The sequence below is a fragment of the Apostichopus japonicus genome, chromosome 15 (assembly GCF_037975245.1).
Source record: "Apostichopus japonicus isolate 1M-3 chromosome 15, ASM3797524v1, whole genome shotgun sequence".
In the NCBI taxonomy this organism is placed as follows: Eukaryota; Metazoa; Echinodermata; class Holothuroidea; order Aspidochirotida; family Stichopodidae; genus Apostichopus; species Apostichopus japonicus.
Genome location: NC_092575.1, coordinates 23866298 through 23885504, shown reverse-complemented (window position 1 = coordinate 23885504; position 19207 = coordinate 23866298). Strand labels below are relative to the sequence as shown.

Here is a 19207-nt window from a genome sequence, read left to right as displayed (position 1 = left end):
GATATTTCCTTTTACTCTAAGCTTGTATATGAACAACCAATGACTACTGGTATCTTGTTTGACAACGGGTGACAAACATGTACACACTCAATGGTATATGACCGTATAGGTTACGAACATGAGTTACTTATCTCAAAAAGGTACATAGCCAAATAGAGTATATACACATTTACATATATATCTATATATACCTATATATATGTATATGTATATATATATATATATATATATATATATATATATATATATATATATATATATATAACCATGTTAGAAGGGGGAGAAGAATATATTTTATATAAGGAACTCCTACAGGTGTAACGTAACTTATGATTACTGATCATGGTGACTTCCTCACCCCCTCTCAAGTGAAAACTTCCTGTGTACAGCACCACTGGTGATATGATGTTCGTATTCATCATGATTTGCTAACAATAACCCACAATATGGCTCAGCTTTATATTCTGGGCACATTGTTGCTTCAACTACAGTATTTTTCAGTCTAAAATCTCTGACAAGTTTTGCACATTCTTCATTTCTTTGTTCCGTAAGAACATTTTCCAATTCTGTGATCTTCGTGGAAGATAGAGTATCAGTGAATTTTTTGCCAGCAGGGTAGATTGGTCTACATCAAGATGTTCTGATAAGTTCTGCTTTTGATGATTTAAAGAGTTGATGATGGCTGTAAGGTTGAAAGAAAAGGAAAATGCAAATATGTTAAATACACTATTCTACATAAAGTGAATTAAACCGAACCTGTTTCATGCGAACAATATCCAGAATTGTGAGACAACATTGTGAAATTGATTAAATCCGGAAGGAATATAAAAGAAATACCCGCGTAGCTGAATACAGAGGGTATCCTTACCATCCTCTTCCTTAGCAAGTAGCAAAATCCGTCTTCCCAAGTCCAGTTTTCCAAGAGACAATTTCAAGGCTCTTTGGACATCCAGTCTCGTGTATCCCTCTTGTATCAAAATTTTGAAATTTACTGGCAACTTCGGTTCCTGTTTCTCTGCAATGGTAACCTGAAATAATGATGAGATATTACAAATTGGTCATAAAATTGTATTTTCTTTAATAATACTCTCATGAAGATAGAAAACTTATAACTGCATTTGATTTAGCTTCAGTGAATAGTCTAAACTTAATGTCTAAAAACGTAACTTTGAATAAGAAAGAAACTCTTACAATTATTAAACGATGACTTTTCAAACAGACTTGCATGACAGCAAAAATACTAATTTCTCATATCAGAATCACACTCTGTACTAGACCTGCCAATATTCTAAGATCTTGCTTTTATGCAAAGTGACTTTGTTTTGACAATTACAAGCATAAAATGTCAAAGTCTTAACAGTGTTTACAAAATACAAACCATTTTCTTTTTATCTTTTTCTCCTTGGTTTTCCTTTCCATTCTTCTCCTGTGATGTATCAATGTACTCCAGCACCAGTCTTGCCACCTTATCAAAGTCAATAGCTTTCAATCCTTCATACAGTCTGATCATTCTCTCTGGCATGATGAGCTCTCTTTCATCCAATATTTTCATCAGCATCTTTCCAGATTCTGCTGCTGTCTGAATTGTTTCATTTTCTACTGGCGTGAGTTTAAAATACACGCCTAGCTTTAGACAATGTTGTTTCTCTAGATGCTTTGCAATGTCTCCTCTCAACTGTTCATATTTGGGTAAATCTGAAAGTGAGGACATCCACTTTACATTTAAAAAAGTATAGCTAAGACTAGATATCACATATAAACATTAGAGTGCCTATGCTAATTGACTGCCAAGTTTGAACAATGAGCAATGTTCACACCTAACATGCACAAGTACATTACTGGCCCACAAGAAGCATGCAAACCTGCATGTGGAAGGTTGGTATGGAAGTCACACCTCTGGTGCGTGCACTCATTTAAATTGGTTAAGTATACTGTCCACAACTTATGTACAACTTTTCAGCTTTAAGCCCTTATCTTTTCGATCAATTCTAGTCTTGTATACAGCTTCAATTCCATAGTTGCTTTGAGGGAATTGAGCACACTAATTAAAAATGAAAGTTTGCAAGTGGGACATAGAAGAAATCTTTCGGGTTCAGCATCAAGATGTACTTTGTTTCAATCAGAAGTTTTTATGTGATTAAAATGTTTCCCAATACTAAGTTGATATAAGTAACACTCAGGTGTGTCTACTGCTAAAACCGAATGCTTCTACCTTTTCAGGTCTACGTAGACACTCACCATGTTCTCTGTGTGTGCTTACTTTTTCATCTCCACTAATACACAGTTGCCTGGTGTATGTATAGGATAAATATCATTATTTTTTGTGCCAACTACATTTAGATACAGGCCAGGGTGGACTTTCAAAGTTCACGCATCTGTTCCACTTCCACTTGAATACTCACCTGGGTGCAGTCCTCTAAAAAGAGTTTCCTGGGTTTTTGGAGATAAGAGAATGTTGTTCACCTGAAGAATTAAACCAAAAAAAATATGAGTAATGGGAACTGTAAATGTAAGTATGTTCAACACACAAGAGTGCACACCATGTGAATGACTAGATTTAAAGTAAGAACATAATGTAGAAAAATAGGGCTGAAACAAACATGGAACAACACATAATAAATGTGTGGAATCCCAAAGTTAAGGACTGGTGATAGCTATTATCTAGGCATTATTCATTAATTGGTACCTAATACATACAAAACAGTTTCCCATCACTGTTGACCTGTGCATGTAATAACACACAGGTGATAAGTACACTTCTTCAGCAAATTCTTTGCATTTTGAGTTACTCATTATTTACAAAGCAACATGAAAGATTCGGCAAAACAATAGCAATTTAACAAAAGATTAATTGAATTGCAATTATGCATAGTACACAATATTATAAAGATAAGGATCCATGAGAGAAGGTGACATGGAATAAACTATAATTAAGTTACAGCAATGACTTTATTCATTGACACAAAAGAGTTCATTTTTAGATCAGCTTGCAAACAGCTGCAAGACTTCCACCCGGCAGGACATGAATAAACAAAGAAAAAATCAGAAGAGAGAAGATGCCGCTGGAAGACAATCAGCAAAAATAACTCACCTTTGATTGGAGGATGAGGGCTGTCTGGTTCTTTTCATGTTGTGATACTTTTAACTTCACATCAACCATGGTAGTATCTCCATCATTGTTTCTTTTAAGTCTGAACTGATGAGAGACTCTACTGGCAGCACACAGGTGATCAATGTCTACATGCTAATGGATAAAAGATATTAGAAGATCAATATACTGAGGATGAGAATGCATGATAAGTATTCAAAGAAACTGTGCCACATATAAGATATAAGAATTAAGGAAATGCTGGTAAGGAACCAAGACATCTAGTCATGTACAAATCCTTAGATTTCATGTGCAGATGGTGAAGATTGTAGTTCCATAACAACATTTTAATAGGTTTACTTTGTTCCATGGAGTAGGAACCCTCTGGTAATATATTCAAGCTATGAATATTCACGTAACTTTTGATGAGTGTTCAGAGAATTACTAAGCAGGCAGAACGTGTTCTTTATCATTCCTGCTCACAGAACAGCCACTTAATCAACATCCCAATCTGATGACTGACACTGCCACAGCATCTGAACATTTCCTCAAACACAAAGGGAGGTTATCCAATTAAAGACAACCCCATTCATTCATCATCACCAAAGTGCAGCCATGGTGACTGAAGCTTTTTGAGAAACCTTGAGAAAGAATATCGGACCATAAATTATCAATTATTGAATGATTCACTTACTGGAAGTACAACCTACGCAAGATTCTGCTCAACAACACTGCACAGCAGAAGTTTTGCATAGATTTTGGTCCCTGGTGGTTTTTTTTTAACCAGTACCCTAGTAGTTGTAAGGCAGAAATTCTAACCACTTCAATATTTTGGTTCACTTCAGGAAACCAATCCTTAACTACAAGTCTTGTAATGTTAGAAGACAAACTTTAAAAGCATTGCTTATTACAAACCTTTGTTGATTCTTCCTTCATCAGATGGTAACTATCACCGGGTGATGACATCATCAGATCGATGTAAGAAGCAGAATCTCTGCCATCATTCAATGTCCGGGTAACTTGAAATGTTGAATAGTTTCCTAAACTGAGTTTGGACTGGTGGTCCTCTAACAGCAACTAAAACATAAGAACATGGCAAAGTAAATTCAAAAGAGAACCAGAAAGCATATATGCATTGTGGTTTCGATGATGTAACAGCAGTTTTCTTCATGAATCTGACGTAATGTATAGTGAGGGTGAAAAACATAATTGATCTGAGTAATACAGTGAAAGCAGTGTGATGAGACAAACAATAAATCACAATGACACAGGCTATCCTGAAATGACCTTTGACCTCAACAGGCTTCTTGTACTAAAAGTGATAGATACATCAACTTATATGATATATGTCTTGTTGCAATATTGCATAAAACATGATTTCACAATTTTACCCCTGGTAAACTCAAACAAGCACTGACCTCTGCCCACCAAAAGTAATATAGGCTCCTTAAATTTCATATGGTACATCTACAAACCAAATATATGTTCTGTCCAATGTTCCCTTGCCATATCATGTTTACAAGGCTTCACGATTTGACCTGTTGCACCCAAATGAACTTTGACTTCCACCAAAATCAATATGCTTCTTTTAATCAATATTATACACCTTCATACCAAGTATGAGATCTGCCCAAGCTTCCAAAATTGAGATATCATGTTAACAAGGTTTATACAATTTGACCTCTGATGACCCCAATGACCTTTGACCTCAAAAAAAAAAACAATACGTTATTGTACTCAATGTGGTGCTTTTACACACTAAATATGAGGTTTGTCCAAGCTTTTCTTCTTGAGATATCCTGTTTACAAGCTGGGCGTCACAAACGTGCACACATATGCCATTATGAATGCAAAGGTTACAATTATTATTGAAACCAAAAACCGAGCAGATGTTAAATTATGCAACTTGTTGTGCCTTCATTATGTACAGAGAAGTCAATACTGCTTTAGCAAGTAACATCATCTCAGTTTCCTTAATTTGCTCACATTACTAATGTTGCATGCGGGTATCAAATCATCTAAGTACTTGTTATGCGTCTTGTGGATGTTTTTGAGGAACCACATAATTTGTTACAAAATGAAATTTTGACCTAAGCAATGTGCTCTTAACAAATCACTTCATAATTTGTCAGTGAAACACGATAATAGTCACTGTACAAATCATGAAAGAGAGTACAATGCCAGTAACCGACTTAAAATTCACAATATGAAACAGAACTGATCTCAAACTGGTACATATATCACCATGGTAACAGGAGATTATCCTCACCTTGAACTCTTCATCACTGTCCTTACAGAAACAAACAGTTATTAAGACATCATCTTTGGCATCAAGTATCCCATCGATAAATGGAACAATACGGAATATATGCTTCTGTTCTGTTTCTTGGCTGACTAAATTAACAAAGACGTAGCTCAGGATGTTAATATCAAGACTGATCTTCTCCGGGTCTAGTTTCCAATCCATAGATTTCTCTTCGGTCCAAGTTATTTCACCTATAGTAAGTAATATTATACAAACTAAATTACTTGGTAATCTTAATTAGAGTTAATATCAAGAGCTTATTAACTAAGACATATTTTACAGTACTGATTCCATCATATAACTCATTGTACATCTCCTGGTACATTCAACAATTTGCATTTAAAGTGTGTATTGGTCTCCATCTTTACCTTCTAGTGAAGTTTCTTTATCTTTCAGACCAGTGAAGATCATAACATCATGTCGATCTGGCTCAGGGATAATAGCCGAGTGAGGAATAGTCAGCTGGGCTGGCTTGTTGAGGGCGAGTCCTTCTGGCTCTAGTTTTAGTAGCGGTGTCATTCTGCCCCTATGAACACTTCCAGGGAGGTGTATGTCAGGATCATAGATCACTTTAACAGCAATTACATGATCGAAGGATACAGCGTCTTCAGGAATAGTCAGATGTACCCCCATGATGCTAATAGTTCCACCTTCATACTTTATCCTGTGTTCAATGTATGAATAATGTTGCCTCATTTCAAGTATTTGTGAATCTTTTCTTTGCTTTGGTAGTTCCTCTTTCTCGCTTCTCTCCATCAAAGTCTCCTGACTATGGTCATGATATTCCTCTCTTTCATCAGAACCTTGTGATGGAGTTGATTCATCAACTAAAAATAGAATATTAATGGAAACACAAACACTATTAACTGAAGCCTTGACATGGAAAAAAAAATTGCCATACTGAGCCACATTAATTAAAATTTCTACATCAATACAAAAGCCCTGCAATTGATTTATGAAAGAGGTATTATTGAAGGAATCATAATACAAAATGTAATAGATATGCAACACAAGCTTTATGTTGATAGAGAATTTGACGAGTGGCAGCAGACTACGGGAATATCAAAGAATCTAGCATCGTTCTCTGAGAGTGATCAGATGGCTCAAATGAATCCTACAAATATTGGCTAATCTTTGGGAACTAAAGTTTTGTATTTTCAATCTTTTTACTATAAAGAAACAAACCAAATGGGAACATATAAATGGTCAAAAGATCCACTTATAATTACTTTAACCATACAAACATCATTATAATTACTAGTTCAAAATAACATATTGCCTGAAAGCAGAATATTAACCCCAGACTCACACACATTTCTAGAGATTTTTCTGTACTGCATATTTTTTGTTTTATGTATTCTGATTACAACGTTGTATCCATTCTTACCAGGCCAGGCAAGCAGTTCTGGTGCTTGGTATTCTTCAAACTGAAAGGAGTCAACTTTAGACTGATATGGAGCTAAAAGGGTTTCATCTGTTCGGTTTAGCTGAATATGAGCCAAACCCTTTTGTAGGTTAGTGACATCGTACATATTGATGATGTTTCGTGTCTTCATGAAGTTAATTAGAGTGATTCCTGGTGTCTCTATCAGAGAAACCCTGCGTAACATATCAGTTTCTTCCGGTGGTAGACCAAACAGAGTCGCTAATTTCAGAGTGCTGTCTAGGGTAAGATCATCGGCAACATTGACCATTAATCTGCCGTAATCAGCTGAAATGAAAATAAAAGGATAAAATAGAGTTAAGGATCACACTCAGCACAAGAAGACAATTGATAAACTGACAATAGATGAGATCACATTTTCCTAGTTATCTGTTGATTATTAGATTGATTTGTATTGCATTGATATAAAACAACAAAATACTTTTCTTTAAAATCAGTTCTATAGCTGAATAAACTATAATTTGTGTGGAATATGAATAAATTTAATTGCTTTTTAAAGTACTGTCGATGTAACTGCCCATATACACAACAAGCCCCAGTGTTAGCATAGCAACATTACTGGCACCTTTTTAAAGCATTGCAACAGCCTTTTGATGATATTTAACATAAAATGATTTCAAAATCATAAATACTCTTCAGATATTAGGATCCTGGTGTGATCTACCTCACTTGATGACCGTCAAGTCAAAACATCATATTGAGGAATTAGGTGAGGCTTTTATTTTCTATAACATTTTACAAAAAAGACATTGGAGATGTTGATATGCTTATTATGATTATTATGTTATTTGCTTGTTGACCCCAGCAACGTATACATCTGGACATCATACAATACACTATAAAAACATACCAACCATACAGGGCCATGCTCCTCCTAAACCATGTATGTTAATTTAACCCTCTGTCAGTTCAAAGTTGTAGGAGTTTTGTATCCAAACACCACACCTTTAACAGGGGTTTACTGCACGTTTGATATTAATTGCTCTAGTTTGGATGATGAATTGATGGCGATGTTGAGATTCATTTTCTTTGTGTGAGAAAATGCTTGATCTATAGAGAGCATTTTACCATTCTACCTCCCCTTCCCCTTACCCTAGGTTCACCTTTACAATCATTCAGCTATAGCTACTATAGGAGGACAGACAGGAAGTCCTCTTACATCACACTTCCCAGAAAGTTACTAACAGTTTCTATTTACAAGCCAACAACATAATAATATACTTTTCAAACTTCTAAGTCCCTGTAGATCACTAACATTTTGACCTCTACAGTAAGTCTCTATAACAGAAACCCAACACCTGTCTGTGCGAGGAATGTCAGATCTCTACCAATCAAATAACTTTCAGTATGATGTCATTCCCAATGATGTCATAGTGTCGTCATTTCTTAGTAGCTTAACCCAGCTCTGTTTAAGGAGAAAGTTAAATATGTGGACAGAGTAACTTCCTGTCCCATCCTCTGTAATCCATTGTCAAAGAGTATCTAAGTTGTAACTTTCACCAATTGTATTCAGTGTGATTCAACCTGTAGGAGCCGTGCTTAGCACGGTTCTCTCAAGCTTACTTTCCTCTGACACAGTCACTGTATTCAGTAGATATCTAGCCAGATGAAGATCTAATATACCGTTTAATTCAATTTCTTGTTCATGTCCTTATTTTTGGTTATATATGATAGAAATTATAACTGTTACCATGGAGCACATCAATTGACCATCCATACTTCGTATGTTATTTTTGTTACACATTTCCTAAATGGGTGTATGATCGACTCCTAAATGAACTCAGTTATATTAAAATTGCTAAAACTTGGATCAGATATACAACAGATACCTAGATGTTTTATTTTGTTTGTATTAGATAGTGACCACATGCCTACCAGAGGATTATGTGCTTTTATGTACACCGTGTCCTTGCACAAAAAAGTCATGCTGAAACCAAACGCTTATTACAGACCACATTCCTAATTATATAGAAAGATTTTCATAAATTAAATTCTGTTAGCCATTGACTTGAATTAATGTAGTCTCTCTTGAAAACCAAAATTATCCAGCTATAGTGCTTTCAAGGTTTTTACACTTTTTTTGACCTTCACAAAGAATTACTGGGCTCTTGTACACATTATACGAAAGCCATATACCTCTATGATATTCTGATCTATTCTGGTGACCTCAAATGAACTCTGACCAACATCATACTGCGTACAAAACGATTTAACCTGTTTCCACGATACTCCTTAATGTATTTATACCTCTGCAGATCTCTTTTGACCTTTAATATCTTAACATAATAGACATTAGATAATCCATTCTACACTACTTAAATTGACTCAAGTCACTACCCCCACCAACCCCCCCCCCTCCCTCTACCCTCTCCGTACATCTCCATTGACAGCTGTGAAGATCTCCAGGTAGGACTTTTTAAGGATAAACAGACTTATATAAGGAAACATTAAACTGCCTGGAAATTTACAACCAACAGCAGTAATTATCATTTCATTTTGATCCTACCTGCCAAAGTTGATTGCTGTGATAGGTCTATAGTTTCACCTTCTTCAAGTTGGGTTTCTTCCTCCGTAACAGAAGCGGATGAAGCCTGAAAATAAACAACATAGGAAAGATATCTTATTTGGTGTACTGAAACTTTAAAAAGAACCTCTGTATTCCTTTCTGTCACCTGTCAAGTTACACCAATTGAGCCTTTAGCTTATAAAAGCAACTGATTTTAGCATCTAGGTGAATGTACTCATTACTCACTTCACACTATTTGTAGTAAAATGTACCATAAATTTAGAACACTTTTGGTTAGCTCAAGATTATGTTTTCACATCGTAATACCATCAACAGAGGGATATGTTATAATAAATTCAACACTTTAATGGTCTAGTCACAATACTTTGCTAACTTTGTAAACACACTTAATTTTGCTACTGGTGGCATACTAACTACAGATACACTATACTTAATCATACTTACCAATTGTTGCTGATTCAAGGCTTCCCTAGTCTGCTTCAGGACCTCTTGTAAGGCCATGGATTCTTTGGCATATTCCAGTTGTGACTTCACAAGTTCATCTTTTTTAGCTCTCAGACTTGATTTAGCCTCTTCCAGATCCTGTCATGTAAAGAACACAGTGAATGAGACAAGAAGGATGAACCTCCCAGTGGTTTCTTGCCACAAATAACAAGAAAGTCAAATGACTTAGTGGTTCCTTGCCAATATGAGAAGAAACTTCAGTTGCAATATTTTACAACGATCTGAATTGCTGAGCAGAAATGGCAAGTCTTGCAGAACTGAGTAATTCATACCTATGCAAAGAGGTTTGCTGCTCAAAAAAACTTCACTTCTGCATAATCAGACTCATTCTGACTGTAACATGTAATTGACCTTTGACCTCAAGGAAAACTGTACACATGTAAATAGCCAATGGCTATGTATACCAGTTTGAAGTCGCAACTTCTGAAGTGATTGCATTTTCAAATTTCTCAAACTATATTGACCTCCATGAAAAACCAGAATGCAAAAATGCATAGTGGTTTCGATGATGTAACATGAGCTATTTTCTGAATGTGATGTATTGTATAGTGAGGGTGTACAACATACTTGATATTAGTAATACAGTAAGAAGCAGTGTGATATGACAAACAATAAATTCAAAATGACACAGGCTGTCCTGAAATGACCATTGACCTCAACAACAAGCTTCTGGTACTAAATTTGATAGATACATCAACATACTAATATGACATCAGTCCTGATTTAATAATGATATATTGTGTTAAACATGGTTTCACAAGCTGACCCCTGGTGACCTCAAACAACCATTGACCTCCGCCCACAACATTAAGGCTTCTGGTACTCAATGTGGTACAATTACATATCAAATATGAGATCTGTCCAAGCTGCCCTTGCGATATTATGTTTAGGAAGATGTGTTAGTGTGGAAAGGACAGGTACAGTAAGAGGGTAGTGAAGTGCACTGAAGTAAATGTTTGGCATTTGTTGACCTCAAATAACCTTTGACCTCCACCAAACGCAATAATAGGCTCCTTAAATTTAATATGGTACATATACAAACCAAATATGAGATCTGTCCTTTCTTGCAATATCATGTTTACAAGGTTGTCACGATTTGACCTGTTGTCCCCAAATGATCTTTGACCTACACCAAATACATAAGGCTTCCTGTACTCAATTTAGTACGTCTACACACTAAATATAAATTGGTCCGACCTTCCCTTCTTGAGATATCGTGTTTACAAGGTTTTCAAAATTTGAACTCTGGTGACCCCAAAAGACCATTGACCTCCACCAAAAACAATTCGCTCGTTGCACTCAATGAGGTACGTCTAAACTTTAAATATGAGGTCTGCTCATGCTTCCCTTCTAAAGATATCGAGTTTATGTTTTCACAATTTTACCCCTAGTGACCCCAATGGCCTTTGACCTTCAACATGAACAATAGGCTTACTGTACTAAATATAGTCCGTCCACACATTTAAGTTAGTTCTGCCCAAGCTTCCCTTCTCGAAATATAGTGTTTACAATGTTTTCACATTTTGACCCCCTGTGACCCCAAATGACCTTTGACCTCCACCAAAAACGAAGGGCTGCCTGTACTTAATGTGGTACTTCTACACAAGAAATGTGAGGTCTGCCCAAACTTCCTTTCTTGGGCTATTGTTTAGGGTTTCACAATTGAAGATGGTGACCCTAAATGACCTTTGACCTCCACAGAAAACAATATATACTTCCTTTACTTAATGTGGTACTTCTACACATTCAATATAAGGTTTGCCCTGGCTTCTTTTCTTGAAATATTGTGTTTACAAGATTTCCACATTTTGACTCCTGGTGACCCCAAATGAATTTTGACTAACACCAAAAACAATATGCTTCCTGTACTCAATGTGGTACATCTACACAGTAAAACGTGAGATGTTCCCAAGCATCCTTTCTCGACATATCTTGTTTACAAGGTGTTGACAATTTGACCCCTAGTGACCCTGAATGACCTTTGACCTCAACAGAAAACAATAGGCTTCTTTAACTCAATGTGTTACTATACCTCTACAACACTAAATATGATGTCTGCCCAAGTGTCTTTACTTGAGATATGGTGTTTACAAGGTTTCCACATTTTGACCCCTAGTGACTTCAAATGACCTTTGACAACAACACAAAAAAATAAGCTTCTTGAACTTGGTCAAAGTTTCCCTTCTTGAGTTATCGTGTTAACAAGCTGGGCGTCACAAATTCACACATACGTACACACATAGCCATCATGATTGCAAAGGTTACGATATTCATCGAAACCAACAATAGGCATCATCTGCTCACCAAGGGCTACCAACATAGCAAGTTTAAAGTTCAAGCAAGTTGTACTTCTTGAGATATATTATGTTTACAAAGTTTTCAGACCTAATATGACCTTTGACCTCCATGAAAAATAACAGAGAACAATGTATCACCAAGGGCTATCTGCATACTAAAGTATAAAGTTCAAGCAACTTTCACTTCTTGAGATATCGGGTTTACAAGGTTTTCAGACCTTGACCTCTCTTGACCTCAAATGACCTTTGACATACATGTAAAACAATAGAGGTCATCTGCTCAGCAAGGGCTGCCAACATACCAAGTTCAAGCAACTTTTGCATATTGGGATATCGTGTTTACACGGTTGTTAGCCTTTGATCTCTGGTGACCTTTGATCTCTGGTGACCTTTGATCTCTGGTGACCTTTGATCTCTGGTGACCTTTGACCTCCATGAAAAAGGTAAGAGAACATCTAATAACTAATGGCTACCCACATACTAAGTTTGAAGTTCAAGCAACTTTGAATTCTTGAGAAATTGTGTTTAAAAGGTTTTCATACCTTGACCTTAAATGACCTTTGACCTCCATGAAAGACAATATGAACCATCTACTTACCTACATACCAAATTTCAATTTTAGGCAATGTTAGGCTCTTGAGATATCGTGTTTACAAGCCAAGGCGTCACATACATAAACCCACAACCAGGTGTGTTTTACATTCAGACCGAGGACCGCATTGTTTTTTCCGTTGTTCAAATCCATGTACCCTAACCTAAACAATACCCCATTACAATAGAATTCTTCCGAGGACACAGTGATTTTTTAGAAATCACAACTGAGGACCGGGAATTCTTTTGGTCAAGTCCTCAGTCAGAATACAAACAAGTGCACCCACACACAGACACACACACGCCATCACCATCGAATAGGTTCCTTCTGCCTTCGGCAAGGAATCAAACATTTATGAAGTACAGTAGCCTGTCTCTGAAGGGAGAGCATTATTCAAGTTAACAACATTCTTCACACTTATTTTCAGGCAGGCTGAGCTGATACGCTTTTGACCACCTACTTGAGGGTGTGACTATTGCAAAATTACTACCTGGCTCAGAGGAATCACATGTTTACAATAAATTAGTGCAGAGATCTGTAACCAAATTGCCTTCAAAAATAATTGCCAGGAATGGTGGAATTACCATTTTAGAATAGGAATGTAGGCCTATCACATTGAAGGACAGATGTTCAATAATATATATATATCAGTTGAATTACTTTAATGTTGTGATGTAACATGCTTCAATGTACTACATATTTTGCCATTGCACATGACAAATTCCTTTGTTTAGTTGTGCTAGTTAATGTAAACTGTCACTTGTAACTAAACAATTAGAACAATACAGTTTAACTTCAGCTGAGTAGCAAACTTCCACATTAAAAGAGCATATTCCAGTATGAAATGAATACTCTCTGAAAGTTCTGTTCTTGAGAAAAAGGGATTAAAGACTTTTACCTGTGCATGTTCTGATTGGCCTCTCTGAACCACAAATTGACCTATATATTAATACAGTGACAGCAACTGTACATCATACTAAACATCAAGAATGTATAGATTCTTGAGACAAATAGCTCTTAATATGTTCATCATTTAACATCTACTGTTGGATATACATGTAATAACCATTCCCTTATTTCTGAAAATATTTTTTGCAATAATTATTTCTGCAAATGGTAACTTAAAAATTCACTTTACACTAATAGATCAAGCAGAAAGGTAGTCTTGTCCATAGTGACTAAATTTCTCATGACCCAAGTCGGGTAACTTGGTCATCAGTTATCTATAATCACATGCTATGTGAAGTCTAACCTCTTTCTGCTGCTGAAGTAATTCGTCCTTCTCATCCTTCAGTGTCTTCAATGTATCTTTCAATTGTTGTCTTTCCTCCTCTGTTGTCTTAAGTCTTCCAGTCAGCTGTTGTCTTTCCTCCTCTGTTGTCTTTAGTCTTCCATTCAGCAGTTGTCTCTCCTCCTCTGTTGTCTTTAGTCTTCCATTCAGCTGTTGTCTTTCTTCCTCTGTTGCCTTCAATGTATCTTTCAATTGTTGTCTTTCCTCCTCTGTTGCCTTTAATGTGTCTCTCAATTGTTGTCTTTCCTCCTCTGTTGTCTTTAGTCTTCCAGTCAGTTGGTTTCTTTCCTCCTCTGTTGTCTTTAGTCTTCCAGTGAGCAGTTGTTTTTCCTCCTCTGTTACCTTCAATGTATATTTCAATTGTTGTCTTTCCTCCTTCGTTGTCTTAAGTCTTCCAGTCAGCTGTTGTCTTTCCTCCTCTGTTGCCTTTAGTCTTCCATTCAGCTGTTGTCTCTCCTCCTCTGTTGTCTTTAGTCTTCCATTCAGCTGTTGTCTTTCTTCCTCTGTTGCCTTCAGTGTATCTTTCAATTGTTGTCTTTCCTCCTCTGTTGCCTTTAATGTGTCTCTCAATTGTTGTCTTTCCTCCTCTGTTGTCTTTAGTCTTCCAGTCAGTTGATTTCTTTCCTCCTCTGTTGTCTTTAGTCTTCCAGTCAGTTGGTTTCTTTCCTCCTCTGTTGTCTTTAGTCTTCCAGTGAGCTTTTGTCTTTCCTCCTCTGTTGTCTTTAGTCTTCCATTCAGCTGTTGTCTTTCTTCCTCTGTTGTCTTCAATGTATCTTTCAATTGTTGTCTTTCCTCCTCTGTTGTCTTTAGTCTTCCAGTCAGCTGTTGTCTTTCTTCCTCTGTTGCCTTCAATGTATCTTTCAATTGTTGTCTGTCCTCCTCTGTTGTCTTAAGTCTTCCAGTGTGCTGTTGTTTTTCATATTCTGATTCAGTTAGTTTGTCAGAGAGTTCTTCCCTTTTGTCTTTAGATTCCTTTAGTTGATCCTTTAGTACTTTCTTAGTCAACTTTGAATCTGAAACAAACATATAAGATGCAAACATGGTTAAACATTGTCTTCCACCCAAGAGATGTAGTGATGTAAATGAATACAGTTCAATGTATCTTAAAAATTGATGCGGTAAAAACTTCCAGGAAAATATTTTGACAAATTTACATCAAATTTAGTGAGCCCTTATTTGGTCCGACTTTATAATGTTATTTGAGGTGGCCATGCTAATCTTTCACTTTCCTTGGTGTTGAATTTGGCACTGCTTCTGAGGAATTTAACTACAGTAAGTTGACTCTTTCAATGATCCTCAAATATATCAAGGATACTAAATTACAAAATTTAACAAGAGCCCAAGGGCACTGTGTTTCCTTGCATAGGGGTATATGACAATACACATAATGTTATCATAGCAAGATTGGGCTCAAATAGTCTAATAAGTCCAAGTAATTGTGGTCCTACATGTACCCATGTAAAGTAACCAACACTATAGCCAACACTTTTGTGATCACAAATTGTGATCGGATTTTTGATCGGAAGGCACTTTTGAGATCTGAATATGGCGTCAAAAATGTAAGAAATATAACGTCACCCACAGGTACAAGCGGGTCAACAGATATGATAACATTGGTGACCTCAGATCACATGACCGTTAAGTTTGAAAATGTTCCACCACCCCATTCACAACTTGTCCCAAAATATCAACCGTGACACACCTTGGCATTGGGAGTTAATTGCATATATCTAAAAATTAACTTTGAACTTGTATACATAACTTCACACACAAAGGTCACCAGGGGATCAACCCATTGACATTTTTGATCTGTGAGACCTAAATAGAGCATCAAAACTGTAGAAATTCAAACATTTTTTTCTTTGCCCATTTCCTCCCCCAAAATACTAGTTTTATATCATTAATTGACCTTTGGTGACCTTGGATCACATGACCGTTAAGTTTGAAAATATTCCCCAAAATATCAACCTTGTCGAACATTGGCACTGGGAGTTATTGCAGTTTTAATATTTTGGGTTTATTGGACAGAAACTGACCTTTGTGTGCACCAAAAACAATAGAGCACACCTTCTCCATATGGCGGATCTATAGTCCAAGTTTGGCCACAATTCAACTTTCCCTTATTGAGATAGAGCGTACCCAAGCAAGTGTCACAGATGCACACAGACACACACAAGCACACAAACCTGACTACATCGGTTCCTTTTGATAAAGCAAGGAACCAAAAAGGAAAGGAAATTCCAACATTTTACCAATCTTGTCTGAACATATCACAAAACAAACTTTTGAATATATAACCCATAAGTTACAGAATTATGAAAGGACTTGATTATAATGCAAGACCTTGACATTGAATGAAACATGTCACAGTGGAATCATAATGATTTTAACATTCAAATTGGATTCTCCTTCCTGGCTGTGTAGTACTTTACATGCCATTGCTGTTATTCAATTTCTTACCACCTCATTTATCACATTATTTGTATCAAAGAGTATTGATGGAGGGTCCTTATTCTATCAACCATAGGTTAATTAAGTTAATACTGTGGTAATTTGCAGTTTTTTATATTTAACAATTGGCCTGCCTTAGTAAGTTCCCTATTGGCCTCCCATAGATCACCGTAAAAGACAGAGCTTCTCTCAGAGAGGTCTTATAAACAGGTTGTGACTCATCATGACAGGTTCCCTCCTGGCACAAAGCTGCACCCCTTAGAGCATGGTATATTTGAGTCAGGTAGAGTAATGCAGAGTTGACTGCATGTCCTTGATTGGTTACTTCACAGATGATGCATATGTATCTATTCTATACCTTTCCTAATTGTTTCTAAGAAAATCAGTATTAGTGAGCAAGTGAGTAGGTTGAGGAACAGGTGCTCCCATTTCCTTTGTTTAATCACTTCATAATTTGTGCTGCATAGGAGACGTCTTGGTTCTCAGTGAGAAGAGTACAAGAAGTTGAATTTAAAGTAGCTCTTTAATTTACATCCTTGAGGGAAAAGTTGAATAACTGGAGTGTTTATTGACTCTGTATTTCATTAGCTTAAAGGGTTTGAAGACTTGCACACAAAGAAACGTCTCATGCCGGTAATCTGACCTAGTTTCAAACGAGGTGTTACAAGTGTTAGACACCACCATCGATCCCAGAAAATACACACACAGCTTGCTGGTGGCATACTCCTATTAGCCTCTATATCAATCCGCGGCAAATGTTCTCCTTCAGGAAAAGTGCCAATTAGGAACAGGAGAACAACTTTTTTGCTATGTTATCAATTAGGATGTGCTTTTTTGTGGCTTTGATGTTAAAGAACATGAATGGAAGCACATGTGGTTAAAAAATTGGGTCAATTGAGGCAATTTTAGACCCCTTTAGGCCTCCAAGGAGCAGCGTAGGAAATTTGTTTACCACGGAGTGGAGAGGTTTGTTTACAAGTGACGAAAAGTTCCGGCTCTCGTAGCAAAAAATCTACATGGTCATGGTACGGAAAATTGATGGTGCCATGAAAGGCCAACTTGTCAGCTATCCAGTGATGGGTAGCGTTTAGCAAGTGAAAACTTCTATCTAGGCTTAGAGAAGACATTACTTTTGTGATTTAGTGTGTAAGTCAATGGGGCTTTTAATGGGCGTAGGCTACCTGCTACCATCGGTAATAAGACACTAGTGTACAGTCAATACATACAGCTACGGTCAATACCCACAACAAAGTGTACATAGGATCGATGGACATCTCAGGTCAAGATAAAAGATAACAAGGTATCACGTTCCATTACTGTCTGCATTTTGTAGCGACAAGCAGAAAACTTTACTTGCAAGCAACGGAAAGTTAAATTTTTCAGAGCGCGGCATGCGGTTTTGGGCGAGTCTTCAATGCCTTTAACACTATTTTGGCCACCTACTGTAAAGGTAGTCAGTATAAGACCCAAATTAAAGCACGCTATAGCTGCTAGAAGTTTTCAAAAACTACTTTCCTGGAGGTACCTCCAGTTATCATATTTCTCTTTTTAATGGTTAACATTAGTACTTTGAGAGTTTAGTTCTGGGGTTTATGAGTGTATATTGGAGGTTCATGGTTGAGATAACCCATGATAAATGCATGGCTGACTAATGGTGTGGCTTTATCAATTATGCTACTTCTTAGTTCTATAGAAAGGTTAAAAGTCAGTAATTGTCAATTATGTGTACATATGTGGCTATGCATTCAAAATGTGGTGTTCAGTGTGAGGGAGATCTCAAAGTGTTTAAGGAAGTGTGTACCTTTAAGATTAGGTTAACAGTATTGTAGACACAGTGTTGTTCTCGATTCATAATTTCTGGAAATGGATCTATGCTGAGTTAGATATATGTTGGTATTTGTTTCTGGGCAGTGCAGTGGAAAGCTTACAATGTGAATCTTTGTTGTTGTTAATCAATACAATAGTGTTAGTCCATGCCAGCATTAAAGCAGCAAAGTGGAGCAACGTGTTTCCATCCAGTTGGGACAATTTTCCTATACTGTAGCAGGTGCGTATCCAGGGGGGGGGCGTTGGGGGCGCGCGCCCCCCGGGTAAGAAAAAGAGAAGAAAAAAAAGAGAAGAAAAAAGGAAAAAAGAGGGGAAAAAAGAGGAGAAGGAGAGGAAAGAAGGGAAAAGAAAAAGAAGAAAGAGAGAAAAAGGAGAAAAAGAGGGAGTAAAAGCAAAACGCGAAGACACCGGGAAGAGAAAGAGGAACAGTGACATCATTACAGCGCTGAAGGGTAGCCAGTGACGGATCAATGATTTCGTAAAAGTGTGACTCACCTTACCCCTTACACCGACAACTCCATTTTGTGACGTTTCCATTTTCCTCTCTCACTAATGATCTATATATATACTATATATGGTCTATCATATCGCGTGTGTAGAATTGTGCTATGAAACCAACTGTGGCTGGTCTCGAACTCGACCGTGTCGTCGGGGAACATGACGCATTTTGGGATGGGGGGGGACCGCCCGCCCCCCCCCATTCAGCATTTTTTAAATGATATCGCTAAGTAATTTCAAAATAGAAAGTGCTTAGAGGCAACTTACAAGGCCTGGGAAGTGTCATTTCCAGCGATCTGGGAGACATTTTCGGCCAAAATTTGCTTGTACGCTTCGCGCTAACAAATGGTCCTGGGTAGTGCCATTTCCAGCGATCTGGGAGG

At 37.0% G+C, this 19207-nt stretch overlaps 1 protein-coding gene across 2 annotated transcripts in view; it reads right to left on the bottom strand.

The window, feature by feature from the left end:
- Positions 1-208: 208 nt before the first annotated feature.
- The window catches only part of LOC139980966 (uncharacterized), a 98568-nt gene continuing 79569 nt past the window's right edge, over positions 209-19207 (bottom strand). For both annotated transcript variants that reach the window (XM_071993048.1, XM_071993047.1), the window contains exons 5-16: positions 14010-15061; positions 9809-9946; positions 9344-9428; positions 6781-7104; positions 5762-6220; positions 5358-5584; positions 4004-4165; positions 3092-3244; positions 2403-2463; positions 1379-1695; positions 869-1028; positions 209-682 (exon numbers count right to left, since the gene is read on the bottom strand). In XM_071993048.1, coding sequence (XP_071849149.1) covers positions 498-682; positions 869-1028; positions 1379-1695; positions 2403-2463; positions 3092-3244; positions 4004-4165; positions 5358-5584; positions 5762-6220; positions 6781-7104; positions 9344-9428; positions 9809-9946; positions 14010-15061 — 3323 coding nt within the window. In that variant the 3' untranslated portion in view covers positions 209-497. The remainder of the gene's footprint in view (positions 683-868; positions 1029-1378; positions 1696-2402; positions 2464-3091; positions 3245-4003; positions 4166-5357; positions 5585-5761; positions 6221-6780; positions 7105-9343; positions 9429-9808; positions 9947-14009; positions 15062-19207) is intronic.